We start from the raw sequence: 19413 nt of genomic DNA, 5'->3' as shown, positions 1-19413 counted from the left end.
GAGATGAAGCATTCCGGTGACGCGGCCGAAACCCATAGGACCGACTCACGTGCACTATTCCCGCGGTTCACGGCCGAAGATGCCTATTCGGGACAAGCGCGAGAAGAAACAAGCTCTTTACTATGGAGAAATCCATGCATCTAACTCATTTAACATTGAACGCTAGAAGAGACGTCCGCCTCTAATAATGTGCCTTGATGGGCCCCTCTTGAGTCTTCCCCGATAGTCCCCGCTGGATCTTCTCCCAAGACACTCTTGCCCGTCTGGCTGCATCCTCCGGCTTGTGCTCCGCGCCGCGCATCCGCCAGTCAAACACCTCCATCGAAACCCAACCGTTGAATCCCTTATCCACAACCCACGTCTTGACGGTCTCTAAGATAGGAAGATAACCACCCAGCTCCGCCTCCATGGGAAAAGGTCTCGCATGCTTCGACCAGGTGAATTGAGAGGCTTCACCTTGCAGGTACCACGGGTGCGTCTCCGACAGCGGCGGGTTGAAGCGCTCCGCATCGGACAGTTGCACATAGAAGATCTTCTCCAGCGGGCACTGCTCACTAAACCGCTTCAGAGACGCTTTCAGATCCTGATCGCCCGTCGGGAGCTTGCCCGACCTGTCCACATTACTACCCCATAGCTTGGTATGCTCGTGGAAGTTATCGAGGCACAAGCCAAAGTTCGGACGGTCGACCGCGTTCACGATGCGAAGGGCAGTCTCCCATGTGGAACAGAAGACCCCCCACGAGAGGTACTCATACGCAACGGACATGACCGGCTCCTCGGCGCCGGCGAGGTCCGCCAGATGCTGTAGATCAGATACAACCGCCTTCTCGTCCGTGCTGCCGTCCGGGTTGTAGTATGACGGGACTTGAAGGTAGGTTGCCTGGAGGGTACGCGCCAGCTGCAACCAGTGCTCAGCGGTGGCGAGTCGCTCGGACAAGGGCAAGCTGCCACCCTCAAAATTTTCGAAGGGCGCCAGGGAGATGATTTCGACTCGGTACTCAGCGCAGAGATCTTTTGTTACTTTGGCTGCTTCGTGGATGGAGATGTTGAGGTGTTGTGCAAAGTCGGCGAGATCGGAGTGCACAACTTCGATGCCAGTAAAGCCGTGCCGTGAGGCGGCCCGGATCTTTTGGTCGAGGGTGTGACTGGGATGCTGGCCCAGGGACTTGGAGCCGATGGCTTGCTTGTTTGTCAACATTGTGACCGGTGGGTAGGGAGTATATGACGATGGTTGGTTTCTGTTGTCCATGGGTGGTGGTGAGTAGCGTTTTTTAAACCGAGCAATTTCCCCGCATCAACGGAACTGAGTTTCCGATGGGTTTACAAACCCGGACTTCAGATCTTTTGACTGTGATCAACCACTTGATAACGATTGATAATTGGTGACTCTAGCACTGCGTGGTATCCATGCCGACGATATGGAATTCTTTATGCTATGCGATCTTGCTTCCCTGAGGTGTCCACTCAAGTAGCTGAGGCTTACCACACCTCAGGTTAGAAAGACTAACTCCGATTACGGAGCCAAACGAAGGTTGTAAATACATCCTCTGACACTAACTTAAAACCTAATCGAACTGTCCCCAATGACAATACGTCACCTCGAGCACCGAAGCTTGTTACTTGAAGAAAGGGATGACAAGCATTCACTAATGCTGTGCTTGACCGAGGCAAAGACTTAAGCAGGGCAGGGAAGTGGGTTCGCAAGGCACAGAAATAGAACAATGAGACAAGCGGTTTCAATTCCATTCTCAACAGAGTAGCTAATTTGTCCTTCAAGGTCTGGGATCTCCACCACCCGCCGATTGTCTCACATTATTCTAGAAGACTTGGCATCGGGAACTCCGGGACTGCCGCCCCTGATGCCCTATTTAAAGGCCAGAAAAGATCTACACTTTCAAAAAGGCGTACCAAATACCAGCGTGGACGTACAAATATTTCAACATGGCCTTGCGATCCCTTCTCCTTGCACCCGTGCTGGCGACCGCTGCTGTAGGCAGTGTTATCGACCTCGATATCAAGGTCCGCGATGGCTACGTAAGTTCCTGCTCAGGTGATAAAAACGTTCCCTGCTCCTGACCCTTATACAGAGAACCATTGAGGTAGACCTGGGCACCCCCGGTGGCCCTTATAATCTGCTCTATGACACCGGCTCAACGGATCTCTGGGTGTTGGACGGCCAGTGTACCGACGACAAGTGTCCCAACGGGAGCGGGTATAGTTATACTTATTTAGCAACCATTTGATTATTGAAGCTCACACCGACTGCAAGATACCCCCGCCACAAGTACAACCTCACATCTACAGGCAGAAGCCTCGGTCTCAATGGATCCATCGAGTACAGCGGAGGTACCGTCGAGGGCTACAGCGCGTCCGACATCCTCAGCCTCCCCGGAACCAACGTCTCCTATCGCCAGTCTTTTCTCGTCGCCACCGAGAGCACCTGGGCTGCGCTGGGCGCCGACGGGTTCCTCGGTCTCGGCTCCTCGACGATTGCGATCAATAACGCGACCGCCCCCTTTGAGCAGATGATGCAGGACGGCCTGCTGGACCAGCCCCGGTTCGCCATCTACGCGGGCAAGGGCGTCTCCACCACCTCCGACCCTAATCCCGAGAACAACGGTGTCTTCACCCTGGGCGGAAGTCATGAGGACGTGTACGCCGATGGCGAGCTGCAGTGGCTCCAGACCGAGTCGCCCTTTGAGATCTTCAAGACGGGGCTGTACGGCATGCAGGGCCACAACACCGCCAGCGACGGCAAGAATCAGTCCACTGAGCTGCTCAACTGGTACGGCACTGCCATTTTCGATACTGGTAAGAAGCACTCCAACGCAAGGGACAGGGACCTCAGCTGACCATCGGATCTCAATGTAAAGGAGCTTCAGCGATCGAAATCTCCGAACAATACATCGACGAGGTCTACGCAATGACCCCGTTCAAGTACGCAGATCTCCTCAACGGGTACCGGCCCCTGTGTTCCGAGTTCAACGAGACCTGGTCTGTCTCCTTCACGATCGGCTTCTACGGCGAGGCACCCACCTTCACCCTCACCGGGGACCAGTTGGCGGTGCCCGGATACCAGGACGACGAGCACTGCTTCCCCCCGTTCAACGCCTGGAACAGCTTCAACACAATCTTCGGGCAGCACTGGATGCAGAACTTTTACATGGTGTATGACTTTGGGTCCTTCGAGCCCGAGTCCTATAATATCCGCTTGGGGATTGCGCCGTTGAAGAAGGAGTATCGTCCCCGGGTTTGAGCCATTGTGTTTCGATACAAAGATTAATAAGGATGAACAGAGAAGGAATTTTCCCTGTATAGATGCCATTGTGAGAAACACTTGAACTTTCACGTAGGTTAGCGCTGTACATTATCCAGAAAATAAACAGGGTCTTGAGGTCAGGTTGGTAATCCTGCATATCAAGGAGACGTGCTCGGGAAGCGGGATATGATATGCTTCGTGGGCAACGGGATTCCAAAGCACGATGCTGTGACCATCATTGATCGCATGCAGGTGGTTCCAAATAAAAGGGGCCCGATGTTTGCGTGAGCGCGCCGCGATAAATTCTGGTTGGGCAGCCAGCTACTGCAGCTAAGCTATTCAGTATTGGTGGCTCTTAAGCGCCGGCTTCTCTTCCTTCTCCTTACTCCGTATCGTGTGGGAGAATACCTAGAAAATCCCAGGCCGACCGAGGAAGGAGGAAGAGGGGGAAGGAAACTCTCCTATCGACGACCGTCGAGATCGATCGTCACGTCCAAGATCGCGAAAGGCACCTGTAAGTGGTGAATTACCACCCGCTGCGTCCGACAAGGCAAGGCATAATTTCCAGGTTCTCCATGACAAGAAGGCGACTCTCACAGTGCGGCTTCCATTTCAAAACAGAAAATACCATGATCTTGGGCGATTCAGTATCTTACTCTGGCATCTATAATGCCTTTCTTGGCCGAGGCGATTAGGCCGTAGAAAACCCGGGGCTCACGATCCGGTCAACCGGGCCGCGGGTGTAATACGGCCGCACCTGTTGCGATAGTCACGGCGTGCCGGCATCTGAGGAGAGGAGTTGACATGACCTGTTACTTTGTGCTCAGGCTTCTATCATCTGTCTATTCTGTGAATTGGTGTGACATCGTGGGTTTATTTACATGATGATCTCGACGCTCAGCCACAGCCACATTGAGCAGTGCGGGGTAAGTTAACAACCCCATCAACACATCATCACAGACCTTCACAGTGACTTTCACCCATTCACCAATCCTCTTCATGGTCTCCGCTAATGCCTGCGTTGGAGACGAAATTGAGGAAAAGAAAGGAAGTAAGGAATGCCGTGAAGACCTTGTATCAGTCCGGCATCCAGCCATCTCTCCGACGACGTTCTCGCCTATTTCCCCGCCCATGATGCCAGCGGAAATTATCTAGAAGAGGAAGAAAAAGACTCATTCGAAGGCAGACGGTCCAGCTCAGTGAAGCGCAAGCCAGAAAAGCCATAAAAGTCCAAAAAGACACACAGAAGGATCAACAGTATCTTGTGTTATATCATGTCACCTGCTCGGGGAAGGACACTCATAAGATGCACAAGAAACCGGCGGTGTATCTCGATCATCCGAGTTTATTCAAAGGCGACAGTCAAATGAGCGCCTTAAGGGGCCGGTTGGCGGTTCCAGATATTGACGAGTACCTCGAGCGAAAGGACCATGTGGTCTTCGTGGTCAAGAAATGCGTTGGTTGCGATGAACACGTCGACGCAATCCAGAGCTCGTTCCATCCTCTGCCGATGCCCAATGACCCCGAGATCCCCACATCGGTCCAGCCCTACTTTTCTATTCTCCGAAATCAAAGCCCTTTGGCCGACATCGTGTCGGAAACCATGGAGCTGATCTCCGAGACCCTTCAGTAGGCCCCTGGAAAGTGACTGGGATGAACTCCGACGACAGCGCGCCTCATGGCATAGTCAGGAATCTCGACACGATGAAAGACCGCCTCTACTACATCAGCCGGGAGGAGGACTATTTGGACATGCCGACGCAAGCCCAACTGCGCCACCCCAATGTTCTGCTGGAGTACATGGAATCGCAGAATAAAGCCGAGTACGAAAATGTAGATAGGCTGATTTCACCGCCGTGTAAATAATAGATCTCGAAAGCTTAGGTCATGTATGGAGCCTGTCACAAATCAATCAAGGCTCTCTTGTAACAGCAGGAATGTCCTCTATAAAGTAGGAATTATCAGGCCACGGAAATCATGTACATGAGCTGATATCATAAATCACGGATAGTGCATCGAGCAATCCATACTCTTAAGGCCTCCTCAATACCCTATAAAAGTGCGACGGAGCGTGAAACCCTGCTTAAGACCACTCGAAACGAATGACAACCTTAGTTTCCTGGTGCTCATTGAATCGTGCATAAGCCTGTGGTGCGTCCTCGATGCTGACTAGTGAGCTGACAACAAACCTCGGCTTGGCGAGACCACTGTTTATCAGTGGCAATAGTGTGGTAGCGTAGTCTGGAGGATAGATAGCACTGACTTTATACTGAAGACTTTTCGAGAAGAATGTACCAACAGGGAAGCTGATATCATTCATGACAGAGCTTCCTCGTGGAACCCCTGTGCTGTTATGCACATCCGCGTAAATACCGACACCACCTATTCCACCATTTCTTGCAGTCACATTGACCATCTGGCGAATGATGATGTCAGATTCCATCTGTAGCGTTTTATTAACTGCTTCGAATCCAACACAGTCCACACTGCGAATGACGCCGTTCGGTTCCTGAGCAAGAATATGCTCTACAGGGTCCGATATCAAAAAGTTCACTGGCACAACACCTATAGAACGAGCCAACTCAAGCCGTTCAGGCACGTAATCCACGACGTACACCTTGGATGCCCCACGGAGCACCGCTGAATACGCCGATAGTAGGCCCACAGGGCCAGCACCGAAGACTGCGACAGTGTCACCTGGTTCAAAACCAGCTAAATCAAGGGCACCCCAGCCAGTAGCGAAGATATCAGATAAAAAGAGATAGTCGATATCACTGTCTGACGGACTAGAAGTGTTCGAGGGAATAGGAATTAAGTTTTGCTCGGCAAAAGGAACCCTCACATACTCGCCTGGGCGGGAAATAATTAACAGAAGTAATTGAGGTTTGGAAAGAAGAGCTTACTCTGACAGCCGCCCAGATTTCCCCGATCAGGTCCCATGCCAAAAGGAGAAGATGTAGAAGATTCTGTGACCACCTGCACATTATGAACAGTGTCCGAGATCACTACTCGATCTCCTATCCGGAAATTGCTAACAGCATCGCCAAGGTCAGTGATGAAGCCGAGAGCCTCATGACCCATGGCCCACGGGACTGTCGCACTCCCATAATGACCACGATAGGTATGCAGATCTGTACCACAAATGCCTGCGACTGAGACCCTTACAATTGCGTCTGTAGCTGACTGAAGGAGTGGAACAGGCAGGTCAACGACACTGACATTGAAAGGCGTTCCCGTCCAGACCACGCCCCGCATGAGGGCAGTAGTTGTCGGAAGTAAACTTGTATAATTCATAGCTAAACAAAGACGACATCAACAGGAATTTTGAAAGTGTGAGTAGACGACCGAGGAAAGTATTTCAAGCCTTGACCAGGATGACAACAACCTGTGCAGGACGTAGTTTTTATATTGGATTGTTATCATCAGACGCAGGCGGGGTAAGACCCCCAATCCGACGGTCAAATTTGACCGCCTTGGCATGAAGTAACAGAGATAGCATGGTCCCAGCGGTGATGCTGAGCCCTGGCATAAATGGTTACGATGCCTCAAAAGTTCAGACCGGAAATTCCGCCCGTCACTCGGTGCTTACCGCTTCCGGCTAGCGCCATAAGCGACCGTAGCCACTAGGGCCGCTATTTAATGGTTGCGTTGGCTGCGCACGGTGGCTGTCAACTGCCTTCTCTTGTTCTCTGTTCAACCCACTTCCTAGCTAGATTCACCGATATCTGACCCACCGCCACTACACTATGTCAGCAAATGGTGCCCAACAAGCTCATGTACAAACAACAAGAGAAGGCAGTGGTGTGCATGAGCTACTGCACCGGGACATAAGGGCCGAGAGGCGTAGGATTGCAGAATTGTGTTAACCAACAAGCTTATTCTAAGCCTTTGTTATTGGCTTGACCAGAACATGGGGCACACTCAATGATCATTAAATGGTCAAAGTTAATGTATACCGTGCATTCGCTGAGGACATGAATGCGCTTGGTATGGATGTCAAAGGATGGATGCACGCTGATGTAGTGTCTCCATTTTGCACATTTCAGCCAAAGGTTTCCGATCGAGCCACCCCAAACTACCTGCAGCCAACTGCCATACAGCGTGCTGTGCCACATCACCCTTGGTTGGACTTCTTCCCTCATCCTAGAGTGCGCGATCGATTGATTTTGGCTGCAGATGATTATGATGAGGAACAGCCTTGCATTGATATCATGGGTTACTAAAATTCGGATGGGAATGGCCCAGAGCGCTTCTGGGATTTTGACTGCAAAGTGGGAAGGCACCCGATTGTGGAGCGCATATCCGCCATAGGACATGCTCCCGTCTAGATAACGACCTGCATATGTACCTGTCCACAACTTGGTACAGTACTTCTCATTTCCGGTACTGCATTGCACACAATGGCCGTCCACACGACCGCGGCATGAGTCACTCTGGGGGCCGACACCCACGCGGTCGCCGATTTCAAGTCCTTTCACTTGCGATCCGACTCCAACAACAATGCTAACAATTTCGTGGCCGACGCAACAAGGGTATGGAGTTGGACGCTATCCGAGTACGTGAGCAGACTAGCCAAGAATCATGGCCATGTAACGGAACTTACCCAGCCGCTTCGTAAGACACAATTATCAGAAGCACAGACACTACAGTGACTGATGCGAATATCTACGTCTGATTCTTCCCATGTTTTTGGCTTAAAAGATTGCCAAACCATTTGGCCCCGAGCCGATTCTCTGTCGAGGCCCATCCATCCTTCGAACTTTGGGGTTGATTCAGACATCGCGGACGACGAGATAAGACTAGACGGTGTAAGGGATTTTTTTTACGTGAAGTTTTTCATGCATTTGAATCCCAGGTGAAACAGCCAATTATATATTCAAATTATTGTGTATACTAGTGATGGTCTTGACGTCAGCTGGCACGGGATTTAACTTGTTATTATCCTCATCGTTCTCCGATCCTTCCTGCCGACCTGATCAACGGCTTCCGATCCCCTCATGATGTCTATTTAGGCTAGCGCGTCAGCAAAACGATCTCCAAGCAAAGAGAGCCTACCACTATCTTCCTAAAAATCCAGAATGCAAGGCTTCGATTCTGTCGCCACAAATGGGCCACCATAAAGAAAATGCAACCCAGAAAGCTTGCTGATGGATCAAGAGATCATGAAGGCCCTATATTCTGCTATGTTATTCGAAGCAGAGACTGTACACATCTCTAGCGACAGAGAGCATGCGGATAATTATCCGACTTCCTAGATCGTATGGCGCCAATCAAGAATGCTGGGTCTGAGCCTTTGCATCTTGAAGGATGACACGAATAACCTTTACGCCGCGGCGGGTTATCACTATGAGCAATATGAAGTCAACTGAAAGCTGCGATTTCTACTTGACTGTACTGCTGATTTGACTAAAGAGTTACTAGCAGCTGAAGTGCACACATCGCATCATACGTCGTCTCGCGCTAACTCATAGATGCGATCAAGGTCTTCCCCTTGAGAGGAATCCAAGCTTTTGCGCACTGCCTCTTCCACAGCCTCCTCAATATCTTTGGACCCTTTGTTGACATCAAACCATCCATTAGTGTCATTCCTTGATAGAAGACTGATAGCTGTCAAGGCTACGTCGCCGGCGGCAATTTGACCTAATGCTGTGGTGTGTCCCAACGTGATTTTGCCCGTCGGAGGCTTGCTAACGAACCACGTCGGCCTCAGGGAGATGCCTTGGAAATGCTGCCCCTTTGCCTGCTTAGCATTTGCCACTGATAGCAAATATTCATCCGTTTGCACCTTCATCTGGGCGGCGACAGGAAACATCTTTTTCTCTTTCAGATGATCCGCCCACTCCTTATCATTCCACCAGGGTGCCCGCTTCCGACGACTAGCAGGAAATGATATAACCAAGAATTTTCTCACGCTTGTGTGTCCCGCGGAGACCTTGATGAGCATCTTGGCAGCGTTGCAATCGATAGCTTCATAGTTCGCAGAATCGCCTATTTCGAGGTCAACTGGAAGTACAGCATAATAATAAGGGGGTGAGAACACACTTGCGGTGAAAACAACGCAGTCCGGTTTGACTCCCTGGAAGATTTCCCCAGCTATTGTTTCAGAAAGACTCAGAAGGTCACAAACAACCACATCAGGGCGGTTTGCGAGGCCATCTCCAAGTTGCAAGATTTCGGCGCTCTGCCTAGAGTTTCTGACAACACTTGTAACGTGCCACGAGCGCTCCAGCATATACCTCGTGATTAAACGGCCGATCTTGCCGTTTCCACCGAACACGATTGCTTTGAGGGTCATTGTCGCTGGTAAGACGGAAGCCTGACTCAGGAACCTCTGGTTGTTTGAGAAATGGATAAAAATCTGATGTTCAAGTCTCCGGATTCTCAAAATCCGACCGTGGCGGTTGGGGTACTTAAAGATTGCTTAAAGAGAAATAGCTACGGCTTATCCGGCGCGGACCTAAAGTCAGCAATAGTGGAGATCGGGCGGGATTTGTGGACTTAGCGGAATTAGCCTTGTCTGGATCTGCCAAGTGGAGAGTGCCCCCATCAACAAGCCACCCATATCGTTGGACTTGTGGTCTTGGAAAAATTCAATGGGGTGTTCTTCAAGCAAAGGGAGACTCGGTCACTGAGCTGGCCGTCTGCTGTGCCAGCAGATCAGCCCATCCCCATATCAGACCTGCCCATCTATCCGCCAAAATACGCCTCCCAGGAATCAACCAAACAACTCAAGGCTAGGGGGCATTTATTTGGGAAATGTCGCCATGCGCGATTTGCGGCCTATGAGCCCCCAAACGCCATTCTCAGCATCCCTACCGTGAGTCTCCATAGGATAAAGGCGTCGAAGGGCGGGAGAGGGGGGTGACCTGTGGCGACATCGGTACTAATGCGGACGAGGTGGAGAAGTACTTAGAGTCGGTGCTGCTGATCGGCACCATCTGGGGTTGTGTCGTGTTGCTAGACGAGGCCGATGTCGTCCTCGAGGAGCGGCGCGAGACGGACCTGCAGCAGAACGCCCTGGTCTCCGTCTTCCTGCGCGTCCTCGAGTACTACGACGGCATCCTGATTCTCACCTCCAACCGCATCGGGACGTTTGACAGCGCATTCAAGTCGCGCTTCCAGTTCGCAGGGCACTACCCCGCGCTGAACGAGCAGGGCCGCTTCGAGATCTGGCTCAACTTCATCAACGGCCTCAGCAAGACGAACCCAGAGAACCTGATCGATGATCTCAAGGGCTACCTGCCCGAGCTGGCAGCTAGGGCCCTCAACGGGCAAAAGATCCGCAACATGGTGCGCACCGCCCTGCAGCTGGCGCACTTTCGCCAGACCACCCTGACCTATGAGCACATCCAGCAGGTCATTGACGTCCCCGAGGGATTTAAGAGGCATGTCAAATCGACCCGCGGATACTCGGACCTCGACTGGACGCGGGACCGGGGCATTCGATCGGATTAGGGCTCTGCGGGTCGCGTACGGTCATGTACCACGAAAAACAGCAACCTTCTATAGTCAGCGTCTAACTTGTCGAAGCTGGCTCGGTATTAACGAGAAATGCACGTCAACCTTCTCAAAGAGGCATCCAGCTTGGTTGTGATTAGTCCGAATCGGCCTATTACCGACATAACCGTGCTTTGATTCGGGGACGGTCGGGATGGGAAGACAATTTGTTACCCATGCAGGTGGGGATGCATATGAGGAAGATAATTCTTAGTGTAACGCATTGCACTACCGTCCCGCAGATTATTAGACGACGCTTTCTACCCCTCATAGGGTCTATGCTGGTGAGAGGGACCTGACGTGATGACCAAGTGATGTCGCTACGATCTGGGAACGGACTCTTTCATTGCAGTGGAATTGCCCAAGTCAATTAGCAGGCATCGATACTCGAATGTCCAGGCTATGGGAATTTCATCGCCGATGCCGATGAAGAAGTTTGCGGAGATGGTGGCGCCGAGGTCTTCCTTGACACCAGCTGGACTCTTGGACGAATCATGAAAAACTGGAATCGAATGAATAAGGAGGACAATGCAATTCTTTGAGACATTGCTGAATTCCAGCTGAAGTGATTGTAGGCATGGCTGAAAACATATTTTTTCTTTCGTTCGAGGCCGGTGCATAAAAAGGATAGGAGATTTTCTGTGATCCTGCGGGTATTCTCCTCTTCATTGCGGAGAACATAGGGTGATGGGCTTTCAGCAGTGGAAAGCTCAGCCGGGTTTCTTTGTCTCGACAGCCATGTGAAGGGGATTGTCCCACTTGACCGGGAGATATCACTAAAACATCCCAGAAAATATTTCTCACAGACTCAGTGTCGACGCAATGATGTAGAACTGGGTAGGCTATAAATGATGCCCCTGATCCCCAAGTCCTATCCGCTTTACAAGGCACTTCTATCCCTAGAACACAACCCTGACAGACCTAAGCCACCAGAAATCAACACTATATCTCCCCCAGGACCTAAATCAGCCAGCATACAGCAACAATCTACCGATGAAAAGGCTCCGCTAACATGGCCACATCACAAATCGAAACCCTCTCAGACATGTGGGTTCTTTTCCTGGCCGAGTGCTTCTCCGCAGAAGAAGGCTTTCAACTTGCCGGCACGACAATCATACCGACTTCCCCTTCCGCCAAAGGCTGCGAAACTCCCATTTTCTACCGAGTGCTCAGGGTCTCTGACGCTAAAGGCAAGCCTCTCTTTACAACCTTGATTGCCGCCCCGGTCGCCTGCCCCCAAGCAGCAACGACAGACCCTCAGAAGGTATTGCGAACCCTCTGCGGCAAGATTTTGCGCTGCTACTTGCCGCGCCATACCACGGGTGAACTCCTCATTCCAGTTGCTGGAGCGGTCGTTGTCGGCGACGAGCTGCGACTTTGTTGGGACCTGTTGGTGCCCGGGACGCCGGGGCTGAAGCGGGCGATTGAGAAGGTCATGGGACGGGAGCTGGTTGAGCAGAGCCAAACCAGGCATGCCCATTCGCGGGATGGCCAGTTCGTCGCAACGTTGTTGAGGGAGGTTAAAGCGTTCCTCAAGCCGTGGTCACAGAGCGGGAAAGTGGATGGTCATACAGAGAATGGAGATGATGATGGTCAGGTGGATGGCGATGCACCGGAAGACGAGATTACGCTCGAGTTGGCCGACGCGTACCTGCGCGAGATCGCGGCTGGGAGTGCTACGTTCGATGTAGCGTCTTTCATTATGCTGGACCTTGATGGTTGAGGTACCGCTGGCTATGTGCGCAAAGGATGTTCATTAAGAATCGTTCTCCCTTCTCACATTGTGCTCTTGTCTTTTTCTTTGCCGCAGAAGATGAAACCCACCTTCGAGAAGAAATACGAAACCAAAAAAGGCAACAGAAAATATAGAGCCCTTGGCCTAAATGCCGGGGCACGCATCCATTTCATAAATATCTAAACATGATTCGTAGACTTGATCATTAGATAAGGCGCCCCGACTCGGTTGAGAATCTTTGCTTCGCGGGGCTTGATGAACATCGGCTCAGTGATGGCTAGGTAATCCTTGTAGTAGGGCTTCTGTATTTGGACCTGTAGGAATGTCAGCAACGTAGCCATTTCACCCGGCGGGAGATTAGAGCTTTACCCCAAAGAGCCATTCGGGAGTTTGTGACCTGCAGACGAGTGAGTAACTTTCATGCTCAGGAATATTGCGGCGCCCGAGAAGTCCGGACACCTGAAGGCAAGAGAAAGAGGACATACCAATTCTCAACCCAGGATAAAGTACCCGGCTCCTCCGGCGACTGATAGACCTCGAAAAACGTACACTCGGGCTCGGCGATGACATTTTCGTACACTGATTGGAAAGCTTCCCAGAACTTAGGCAGGTTTTCCGGGTCGATGTGGATGGTGATGTGGAGAGAAATCCCGCGGTTGGGGGTCGTCATTATGAATTCTTGGGGGTCGGAAGGCGACCGGTAGAATAGTATGTGGTGTGATATTAAGCAGTGAGGGGAGGATGGATGTTTCCAAGTTCTTTCTGCAGAGCAATACGCTCGTTCTTATAGCAGTCGGAGGAAGCTAAAATCTGACATCTCGGCAAAGCTGGCTGGCTGGCTAACCGGCCGTCAGGCGAGCTTATGAAATGTTGTATGATTGCGCTGCCATTCGAAGGGGCCTCGGCCAACAGTGAATTCCTCTAGAAGCCAGTCCACCTAGGATGGAGAAATCTAACCCATCAAACCAATGAATATATGGAGTAGTACCTACAGTAGGTTCATATCACATTAATAGGTGTGGATTCAACTCAATACTGCCGCAAAGCCGGTCGAAGAACTCGACGTTAAGCTCGGAGCGAACTAGAATAGAGTCACGGGTGTTTTCAAGTCATCTTAATTGACGAGATGATATAGGCTTTGACTTCGAGCCAATGGTAGTGTACTCATCCCTTTAATAAGGCTGTATTCTGAAACGCGTGCTTGTAAGTGATGATGGTCAGCTGACTGCAAATTCCTTAACACATGACAGGAGCCCTAAATAGGCATTTTAGGGTGCGCTCAGGCCCGAGCGGGATTATGGGCGAAGAAAGGAGCTTCGGTGAAATACTTCAGGCCTAAACCTTTCCTGACAATCGACTCGACACCTGGTTGAGTATTTGTAGCCCGCGATCTTGATTTCAATTGCTTGTGGTGGCTACTGCTTCAATGAACACACCCCCGCAACCTATCTTCGCCTGGCCTGATGGGCTGGAAAGCATCATCAATGGGGAGGAGAAAGGCTAAGAGGTGGTGAAGTATAGTTCAAGCACAACAATCTATAGACAAGATTAGTACACTGCACTAGAATATTTGATTCTGATACTCACGCCTGTGCCATTAAGAGAAAGAATAAAAAGGTCTACAGTCGGGGCATTGTTGGGCTCTGTGGAGTGAGGTCAGAGAAATCGAAAGAGGCAATCATACTTAGGATAACAAGGCATGTTGATTCGGCTTATAAGTCGAATACACTATTCAAAGCGCGTCGATTGTTATTTCCTGCGACTGAATTATTAGTGGTACACAAAATCTGGTAAATGGTGTTTTGTTGGTGCTTTTTTATTCTTTTTTTGTAGAAAAGTTGCAGTAGCATAAGAAAAATTAAGGGTAATTCGTTCAAACACCTTCCTAGGCTGACACGCTGCGCAAGGAAAAGAATATTACGGCTATGGATAGTAGACTATTGTAATTGTCGACATCTGCGGAATAAGGAAGTTAAGCCAGACCAGCAACAACCGGAAAATGAGTCGGACATGGCACATATAATTGTATATGGAAGTTAACCGAGGATAACAAAGGGAGTACTATCCTTGGTCGATCGGCTTACATATACCTGCATCGAGACCGGCATTTGCGTGACTGACCCCTCGTATGGGCTCACCGGAGGTCGGCGATAAGCCGTGCATGGCGGAATATGGCATTATCCGCAGCTTCAATCACGTCGCCTTCGGCAACTCAGAATCTAGTATTAGCAATGTCACACAAAGCCAAGCTGATAAGCATGTTGTGATGATGTAGCGCTATACGGATTCTGTGCGGGGTACATGTGTTATGCCCCGGAGTTTGTAGGCAATATACCGACAACAGCGGCATGTTTAGCAGATAAGGTTTGACGGGGAATTGGTATATAAGAAACCATGCCGTCCTCATCTCATGGAAATATACTCAACTCAGTCAATCAACCTGATTACATCTGAGCCAAAAGAAAAAAAATCGTTCTTCTATCATGGCCCCATCACTGACCGAAGCGGCCGCCCATGTCGTTCCTATTCCCACGAAGGCATCGCAAAGAGAGCCTGTCCAAGCGACCGGCGCACTCGACGCCTACGACTCCTTCGACGTGACTCCCATCATCGGTCGCGAGTTCAGCAATGCGAGCCTGAAAGAGTGGCTGCGTGCCCCCAACTCTGATGATCTCTTGCGAGACCTCGCCCTCACCGGTACAGGATCCTCGCATCGTTGAAGCCCTTTATGAACGACTTACTGACCTGAAAATGGAATAGTCTCCCAGCGCGGCGTGGTCTTCTTCCGCAAACAAGACGACCTCGACAACGACCTCCAAAAGGAACTCGTGCAGCGCCTGGGCCAACTATCTGGCAAGCCCTCCACCTCGGGCCTGCACGTCCACCCGATCATCAACGCAGACCGGGAACACGGCGACAAGGACAACGAGATCAGCGTGATCAGCTCACGGGCGCGGCAGAAGCTCTTCAAGGGGTTCGAGAAGCGCCAGAGCAACAAGCGCGAGTGGCACAGTGATATCACCTTCGAGCCGATTCCCAGCGACTATACGATCTTGCGGCTGACGGAGTTGCCGACGACGGGCGGGGGTGAGCAAAGCCGAGCCCTAGCCCTGACCCTGAAGAGTTGAACTCCGATACTGACCACAACGTGACAGACACCCTGTGGGCCTCCGGCTACGAGCTGTACGACCGCATTTCCGAGCCCTACCAGAGGTTCCTCGAGGGACTCACAGCCACCTACGCGCAACCCGGATTCAACGAGATCGCCAAGAACAACGGGTTCGATGTGTTCGTCGGTCCGCGGGGCGCCCCCGAGAACGTCGGCGAGGTCCTGCAAGCCACCCACCCGGTGATCCGCACCAACCCAGTGACGGGATGGAAGAGTGTCTTTGCCGTGGGTCACCATGTGCAAAAGATAGATGGGCTGACCGAGGAGGAGAGTCGCCATCTGCTGGACTGGTTTGTGCAGTTGATTGTCGAGAACCATGACCTCCAGGTTCGGTTGCGGTGGCAGAATCCGAATGATTTGGGTAAGTTGCTGCCCTCGGATCCTTTCTTTGATGTGTAAAGTAGGGAAGTGGCTAACGAGATTCACATGCACAGCCATCTGGGACAATCGCAGTGTGTACCATGCGGCTACCCCAGACCATGAGGATTTTGGCCCGCGCACTGGGCAGCGCGTGGTGGGGTTGGGTGAGAAGCCTTATTTGGATCCGAGCAGTACCGGAAGACGTGAGGCTTTGGCGAAGACTGCATGAATTTCGAGGCTATGGTTTGGTTGGTGGGTGAATGCTATGGGCGATGTTGCCGAGGCTAACGAATGCCCTTGTGTTTAGTTGACTAAGTACTTAGCATCTGCGGGCTGTCAAAGCCATGGCGCAAGACTAATCCAGAATATTTTGTAGGCATTGATTGATTTTTGGGAATGCTGTAGAACCTTTCAATCCCAGATAAAGGGGCTTGGCCTAGTCAAATGAATGCTAACTGGTGAAGTATTAACTGCTAGGTACATCTGAGCCCAGCAGTAAATAAGGAATTACCTCATCAATTGGTTCAACTAGGATGTCAACATGTGAGGTGTACAATATAAGGGCCGACTCAGTATCTGTGCATGTTAAACTGGATTCCATATTAAAGAAGATTGCATGAACAATTCTGAGCAAAGTAGGATATAGGATTGATATATCAGTGTATATTATTGAATGGTGGGATTGAGCTACAAAGGTTGCTATCACTTATCCTGGAACGCGCGACTACTCCCTCAAAAGTTCCGGTTGAGGTGACAGAAGACCATCACTTCAGACCAAAAAAGGGCAAGTCTTCAAAAAGTGTCATCAAACCACGAGGCGACATTCACCAGGATGAAAACAAAGAACGAACCCAGGAAAGACATTTTGATCGCTTCACCGAGGGTGAAACACGATCGATAGGGATATTTTGACCACAAATAAAAGCCTGAGCTCGCAAACAACGAGACAAGAAGCAGCAGTCCCCGATCCTGGTAGTAACAGCCGATCTCAGATGTTTTGTACCAGTCATAGCCCTGGTACCAATAGCTCATGATCAACCTTTGGATACACCACACAATCATTTGGAGGGCCAGAGAGCACCACATAGCAACACGCACGGTCACCTTCTTGTCCAACCAGGCTTTCTTGGTCGGGATCATTCCGAAGTTTCTGTTCTCCTGCATGGGGATGTAGCTTTCCCGACCGGCTGTTGGTGTTTCAAACTTCATGTTGGCAGGTGGTGATACACGAGGGTTTCTCACTAGGTCGGGTTATGACTGTGGTCTATTTGGGCTTGTCAAGGATCGATCACAAGGTGTTGACAATTGACTCAAGAGGTCTTGAACGGGTTTATATAGACCACCGCGATCGAGATGAAGTATCTGATCGAACACTGCCTTTCTGTGTCGGCTCTGGTTTCGCACCCAATGTTCTTTACTAGACCTCGTGATATAATGAATAACAATTGAATAATATCCTCAACATACAAAGGAAAATCAAACAACATACAATTTAGAGCTGCTGCACAATGAGCAGCGGAGCAACATATCTTTGATGCTGTTCAATTTCTACATTTGTCTTTGTCTGCACGGAAGAGTAACAAAAAGCTTGGAACAACACTTAGCAAGCAAACAAAGACAAAATTCTCTTAACAAGCTTCGGCTCAATTACCACCCCTGTCTTGTACTGTACGTTACGGGATGACAAGCAATCCGTTAAGCTGTCTGGCACAACAGGTTTGACACAACAGGTCTGACACCAACAAGTCCTATCAGCTTCCGAGAAAAATCTCTTCATAGAGAAGTCCTAGATCCCTTGGGAGTATCCATCTATGCCGTTCACCAAAGATTCCCTCAATGAAGTCCACCCAGGTCTGCCGTAGAAGCTTTTCAGTAGATCTTCGGCACGCTTTGTGGGCACAAGGTCAAACTTCTCCCTCACTGGATCGTATGCATCGGGAATTCGGTTGTTCTCAGGCCGTAGCTCTCGTAGAATCGTGATCACCTCAGCCCAGTTGAACGGGGCTGCGGCCGCGAAGATGCGCTCGGATTGTACGGAGGGGTCGAGTAAAGCCACGACATGAAGACGCGCAGTGTCCTCCACATCGACATACCAGTCTATAGATAACACGTTAGCTGCACAGTTTCATTATGGAAAGCTAAGGCTGGGAATTCTTACGTGGTGGAACAACCTTCATCACAAAATCACTTCCATCAAGCAACATGCACGTAGCACGCATCGATGAGCCTTGATACTCAGGAAAGAGGATTGTGCCGAACTAGAAGCGTTAGAGTTCGAAGCCTAAGGGGGGCTGGTTGGGGTCCACGGTGGGTACACATACATCTATGTTAGGAAGCACCGTGTTCAAGATGAAATGCGGCTTGTGCTCCTTCATCCAGTTCCACGCATTGCGTTCAGCGGTGACCTTGGCTGCAGTGTACACAATGCTGGGCTTCATCTGGTCCGGTGTTTCGGGATTCCATGCGGCCGCTACCGCAGCATCGTTCCAAGAGCCTAATCGTTGTCAACAACCGAGCTTCAAGCTGTCCAACAGGGAAGATGACGCTCACTCTGGTCCACTGTCTTGCTTGGCAATCCAAACGCATCATCCATCGCAAGACACGCTGCATTCACTGAAGAGGTGACGACCACTCGTTTTATGGATGGGGCCTTTTTTGCGGCAGTTAACACATTTATTGTTGCTGCGACTACCCCTGGAATTACATCGTTGGGGTTGGGTCGATAGGACAGGTCGGATGCCTGAGTGTAGAAGTATTGTGTATCAGTTTCTGATGTCTAACACAACGGCGCTTGGTGAATAATAGACCTACCACATGGACAATACCCCCTGCATCTTGCACAAACTCATCGAGAGCCCCTTCATCTTCCAGTCGGGGGACAATCACGGTCTCGAATCGGCCTGGACCGTACTTGGCTCGAAAGCCCTCGACAAGCCATGGCTTCTCGAAGCGTACCGTGCCTCGCACCCTGTAGCCTTTGGCGAGGAAAGCGTTGATCACCTGAGAGCCGATGTAGCCGTTGGCACCGGTGACCACGACCCAAGAGTCGGTGGGCAAAGTATAGGTGATATTAGTAGCCATGATGAAGATAATGAGCTGGGTTGAGGAATTCCTTGCGCCCTCAAACCAGAGGGATTTATACCTCTTGTTCTGGCTCAGCTGGGCTGGGCTGGGCTCTGATGAGGCTATACCCAAACGATGAAACTGTAAGAATTGACGATCCGACCAATCAAAGGCCGATATTACATAACGGGAGCAACCGCCGATCGGATCCGATGCTTTTTACTTGTCCCCGCCTGGGCTTCCAGGGTCTCGACCAAATCAAACACAACTGGAACTTTATAGGCTCACATATAAGCAGGCGACCGTTCTTTCTGGGTAACCCGGTCATTT

General features: G+C 50.7%; 12 protein-coding genes across 12 annotated transcripts; 5 read left to right on the top strand and 7 right to left on the bottom strand.

The window, feature by feature from the left end:
- Positions 1–145: 145 nt before the first annotated feature.
- Positions 146–1228, bottom strand: BO82DRAFT_356807 (sugar phosphate isomerase/epimerase family protein). Its single transcript, XM_025635838.1, has one exon. It carries the CDS (start codon positions 1196–1198, stop codon positions 182–184), a length of 1017 nt encoding a protein of 338 aa, XP_025489209.1. The 5' UTR covers positions 1199–1228; the 3' UTR covers positions 146–181.
- Positions 1229–1928: 700 nt separating this feature from the next.
- Positions 1929–3384, top strand: BO82DRAFT_316039 (pepsin-like aspartic protease). Its single transcript, XM_025632563.1, has 4 exons — positions 1929–2034; positions 2088–2212; positions 2270–2811; positions 2874–3384. The coding sequence occupies exons 1-4, from the start codon at positions 1942–1944 to the stop codon at positions 3254–3256; spliced, it is 1143 nt and encodes a 380-aa protein (XP_025489208.1). The 5' UTR covers positions 1929–1941; the 3' UTR covers positions 3257–3384.
- Positions 3385–4087: 703 nt separating this feature from the next.
- Positions 4088–5117, top strand: BO82DRAFT_145448 (uncharacterized protein). Its single transcript, XM_025630119.1, has 2 exons — positions 4088–4228; positions 4287–5117. Exon 2 carries the CDS (start codon positions 4566–4568, stop codon positions 4890–4892), a length of 327 nt encoding a protein of 108 aa, XP_025489207.1. The 5' UTR covers positions 4088–4228; positions 4287–4565; the 3' UTR covers positions 4893–5117.
- On the bottom strand, positions 5048–6568 carry BO82DRAFT_316036 (GroES-like protein). Its single transcript, XM_025632562.1, has 2 exons — positions 6163–6568; positions 5048–6109 (listed from the first exon to the last, which is right to left on the bottom strand). Exons 1-2 carry the CDS (start codon positions 6551–6553, stop codon positions 5343–5345), a joined length of 1158 nt encoding a protein of 385 aa, XP_025489206.1. The 5' UTR covers positions 6554–6568; the 3' UTR covers positions 5048–5342.
- Positions 6569–6956: 388 nt separating this feature from the next.
- Positions 6957–8039, bottom strand: BO82DRAFT_394164 (GroES-like protein; the record flags this gene model as incomplete). The annotated part of the gene is made up of 2 exons (XM_025638718.1): positions 6957–7806; positions 7863–8039. 2 exons carry the CDS (start codon positions 8037–8039, stop codon positions 7135–7137), a joined length of 849 nt encoding a protein of 282 aa, XP_025489205.1. The 3' UTR covers positions 6957–7134.
- Positions 8040–8780: 741 nt separating this feature from the next.
- BO82DRAFT_316031 (uncharacterized protein) lies at positions 8781–9619 on the bottom strand (the record flags this gene model as incomplete). The annotated part of the gene is made up of 2 exons (XM_025632561.1): positions 9302–9619; positions 8781–9247 (listed from the first exon to the last, which is right to left on the bottom strand). Coding segments are annotated over exons 1-2 (720 nt in total), but the record flags the coding sequence as incomplete, so codon positions are not given.
- Positions 9606–10714, top strand: BO82DRAFT_404665 (uncharacterized protein; the record flags this gene model as incomplete). Its single annotated transcript, XM_025639444.1, has 2 exons — positions 9606–9665; positions 10091–10714. The coding sequence occupies 2 exons, from the start codon at positions 9606–9608 to the stop codon at positions 10712–10714; spliced, it is 684 nt and encodes a 227-aa protein (XP_025489203.1).
- Positions 10715–11271: 557 nt separating this feature from the next.
- BO82DRAFT_356806 (uncharacterized protein) lies at positions 11272–12888 on the top strand. The gene is made up of 2 exons (XM_025635837.1): positions 11272–12805; positions 12861–12888. The coding sequence occupies exon 1, from the start codon at positions 11769–11771 to the stop codon at positions 12477–12479; it is 711 nt and encodes a 236-aa protein (XP_025489202.1). The 5' UTR covers positions 11272–11768; the 3' UTR covers positions 12480–12805; positions 12861–12888.
- On the bottom strand, positions 12575–13328 carry BO82DRAFT_145398 (putative quinol monooxygenase). Its single transcript, XM_025630118.1, has 3 exons — positions 12977–13328; positions 12861–12888; positions 12575–12805 (listed from the first exon to the last, which is right to left on the bottom strand). The coding sequence occupies exons 1-3, from the start codon at positions 13159–13161 to the stop codon at positions 12671–12673; spliced, it is 348 nt and encodes a 115-aa protein (XP_025489201.1). The 5' UTR covers positions 13162–13328; the 3' UTR covers positions 12575–12670.
- A 1625-nt stretch (positions 13329–14953) lies between these two features.
- On the top strand, positions 14954–16393 carry BO82DRAFT_356803 (TauD/TfdA dioxygenase family protein). The gene is made up of 3 exons (XM_025635836.1): positions 14954–15188; positions 15252–15578; positions 15647–16393. Exons 1-3 carry the CDS (start codon positions 14975–14977, stop codon positions 16057–16059), a joined length of 954 nt encoding a protein of 317 aa, XP_025489200.1. The 5' UTR covers positions 14954–14974; the 3' UTR covers positions 16060–16393.
- Positions 16394–16812: 419 nt separating this feature from the next.
- BO82DRAFT_404661 (uncharacterized protein) lies at positions 16813–17229 on the bottom strand (the record flags this gene model as incomplete). The annotated part of the gene is made up of 1 exon (XM_025639443.1): positions 16813–17229. One exon carries the CDS (start codon positions 17227–17229, stop codon positions 16813–16815), a length of 417 nt encoding a protein of 138 aa, XP_025489199.1.
- Positions 17230–17589: 360 nt separating this feature from the next.
- On the bottom strand, positions 17590–19101 carry BO82DRAFT_341265 (putative aldehyde reductase; the record flags this gene model as incomplete). Its single annotated transcript, XM_025633542.1, has 5 exons — positions 17590–18117; positions 18179–18278; positions 18342–18514; positions 18571–18760; positions 18832–19101. 5 exons carry the CDS (start codon positions 19099–19101, stop codon positions 17807–17809), a joined length of 1044 nt encoding a protein of 347 aa, XP_025489198.1. The 3' UTR covers positions 17590–17806.
- Between the last annotated feature and the right edge of the window lie 312 nt (positions 19102–19413).

This window comes from Aspergillus uvarum, assembly GCF_003184745.1.
Source record: "Aspergillus uvarum CBS 121591 unplaced genomic scaffold BO82scaffold_50, whole genome shotgun sequence".
Classification (NCBI taxonomy): domain Eukaryota; kingdom Fungi; phylum Ascomycota; class Eurotiomycetes; order Eurotiales; family Aspergillaceae; genus Aspergillus; species Aspergillus uvarum.
Note: the sequence above shows the minus strand (reverse complement) of the source record. Positions and strands in the feature narration are given on the sequence as shown.

What these genes read in the sequence shown, in the direction of transcription:
- BO82DRAFT_145398 (XM_025630118.1), bottom strand. Translation starts at nt 13,161, where the DNA reads ATGACGACCCCCAACCGCGGGATTTCTCTCCACATCACCATCCACATC. An exon ending in TTATCCTGGGTTGAGAATTG is followed by an intron (nt 12,889 to 12,976) that starts GTATGTCCTCTT and finishes ACTCGTCTGCAG; the next exon opens with GTCACAAACTCCCGAATGGC. An exon ending in CTCCCGAATGGCTCTTTGGG is followed by an intron (nt 12,806 to 12,860) that starts GTAAAGCTCTAA and finishes ACATTCCTACAG; the next exon opens with GTCCAAATACAGAAGCCCTA.
- BO82DRAFT_356803 (XM_025635836.1), top strand. Translation starts at nt 14,975, where the DNA reads ATGGCCCCATCACTGACCGAAGCGGCCGCCCATGTCGTTCCTATTCCC. An exon ending in GCGAGACCTCGCCCTCACCG is followed by an intron (nt 15,189 to 15,251) that starts GTACAGGATCCT and finishes AAAATGGAATAG; the next exon opens with TCTCCCAGCGCGGCGTGGTC. An exon ending in GTTGCCGACGACGGGCGGGG is followed by an intron (nt 15,579 to 15,646) that starts GTGAGCAAAGCC and finishes ACAACGTGACAG; the next exon opens with ACACCCTGTGGGCCTCCGGC.
- BO82DRAFT_145448 (XM_025630119.1), top strand. Translation starts at nt 4,566, where the DNA reads ATGCACAAGAAACCGGCGGTGTATCTCGATCATCCGAGTTTATTCAAA.
- BO82DRAFT_316036 (XM_025632562.1), bottom strand. Translation starts at nt 6,553, where the DNA reads ATGAATTATACAAGTTTACTTCCGACAACTACTGCCCTCATGCGGGGC. An exon ending in AAATCTGGGCGGCTGTCAGA is followed by an intron (nt 6,110 to 6,162) that starts GTAAGCTCTTCT and finishes TTTCCCGCCCAG; the next exon opens with GCGAGTATGTGAGGGTTCCT.
- BO82DRAFT_316039 (XM_025632563.1), top strand. Translation starts at nt 1,942, where the DNA reads ATGGCCTTGCGATCCCTTCTCCTTGCACCCGTGCTGGCGACCGCTGCT. An exon ending in TCAAGGTCCGCGATGGCTAC is followed by an intron (nt 2,035 to 2,087) that starts GTAAGTTCCTGC and finishes ACCCTTATACAG; the next exon opens with AGAACCATTGAGGTAGACCT. An exon ending in AAGTGTCCCAACGGGAGCGG is followed by an intron (nt 2,213 to 2,269) that starts GTATAGTTATAC and finishes ACCGACTGCAAG; the next exon opens with ATACCCCCGCCACAAGTACA.
- BO82DRAFT_356807 (XM_025635838.1), bottom strand. Translation starts at nt 1,198, where the DNA reads ATGTTGACAAACAAGCAAGCCATCGGCTCCAAGTCCCTGGGCCAGCAT.
- BO82DRAFT_356806 (XM_025635837.1), top strand. Translation starts at nt 11,769, where the DNA reads ATGGCCACATCACAAATCGAAACCCTCTCAGACATGTGGGTTCTTTTC.